The 1,149-nt window shown below is 69.1% G+C and overlaps 1 protein-coding gene across 1 annotated transcript; it reads right to left on the bottom strand.

Moving 5' to 3' along the window:
* Positions 1-17: 17 nt before the first annotated feature.
* LOC104507415 (complement C1q and tumor necrosis factor-related protein 9-like) lies at positions 18-770 on the bottom strand. Its single transcript, XM_010148682.1, has 2 exons — positions 615-770; positions 18-152 (listed from the first exon to the last, which is right to left on the bottom strand). The coding sequence occupies exons 1-2, from the start codon at positions 768-770 to the stop codon at positions 18-20; spliced, it is 291 nt and encodes a 96-aa protein (XP_010146984.1).
* Positions 771-1,149: the final 379 nt, after the last annotated feature.

Genomic DNA, 1,149 nt, shown 5'->3' with positions numbered 1-1,149 from the left:
GGTGTCCCCTGGTGTCCCTAGTGACCTGGTGGCCCTGGATGGCCCTGGTCCCCAAGTGTCCCTGGTCCCCAGACCCCTGTGAGCACCCCAGGGTGTCCCCAGTGCCCCGGTGTCCCCCCGTGTCCCTCGTGACCTGGTGTCCCCGGATGTCCCTGGTCCCCAAGTGTCCCTGGTCCCCAGACCCCTGTGAGCACCCCAGGGTGTCCCCAGTGCCCCGGTGTCCCCCCGTGTCCCTCGTGACCTGGTGTCCCCGGATGTCCCTGGTCCCCAAGTGTCCCTGGTCCCCAGACCCCTGTGAGCACCCCAGGGTGTCCCCAGTGCCCCGGTGTCCCCCCGTGTCCCTCGTGACCTGGTGTCCCCGGATGTCCCTGGTCCCCAAGTGTCCCTGGTCCCCAGACCCCTGTGAGCACCCCAGGGTGTCCCCAGTGCCCCGGTGTCCCCCCGTGTCCCTCGTGACCTGGTGTCCCCGGATGTCCCTGGTCCCCAAGTGTCCCTGGTCCCCAGACCCCTGTGAGCACCCCAGGGTGTCCCCAGTGCCCCGGTGTCCCCCCGTGTCCCTCGTGACCTGGTGTCCCCGGATGTCCCTGGTCCCCAAGTGTCCCTGGTCCCCAGACCCCTGTGAGCACCCCAGGGTGTCCCCAGTGCCCCGGTGTCCCCCCGTGTCCCTCGTGACCTGGTGTCCCCGGATGTCCCTGGTCCCCAAGTGTCCCCAGATGTCCTTGAGCATCCCAGGGTGTCCCCGGTGCCTGGGTGCCCCAAGGCGTCCTCATTCCCCTGAGTGTCCTTGTCCCCGAGTGTCCCTTGTCTCTGGATGTCCCCAGGCCGGTGGCACCCTTGGTGCCCAGTCACCAGGTGTCCCCAGTCCACGGTGACCCCGATCCCCAAGCGTCCCCGGGTGTCCTTGGGCACACCGCGGTGTCCCGTGTCCCCGGGTGTCCCCGGGTGTCCCCAGATGTCCCCATCCCCTCGGTGTCCCCAGATGTCCCCAGTGCCCAGGTGTCCCCTGATTTCCCCTCCACCCAGGTGTCCCCATCCCCCTGGATGTCCCCATCCCCTGTGTGTCCCCACCCCCCGGGGCTTTCCCCAGATGTCCCCATCCCCTCGGTGTCCCCAGATGTCCCCAGTGCCCAGGTGTCCCCTGATTTCCCC

This window comes from Eurypyga helias, unplaced genomic scaffold (genome assembly GCF_000690775.1).
Source record: "Eurypyga helias isolate BGI_N326 unplaced genomic scaffold, ASM69077v1 Scaffold35313, whole genome shotgun sequence".
NCBI lineage: Eukaryota > Metazoa > Chordata > Aves > Eurypygiformes > Eurypygidae > Eurypyga > Eurypyga helias.
Note: the sequence above shows the minus strand (reverse complement) of the source record. Positions and strands in the feature narration are given on the sequence as shown.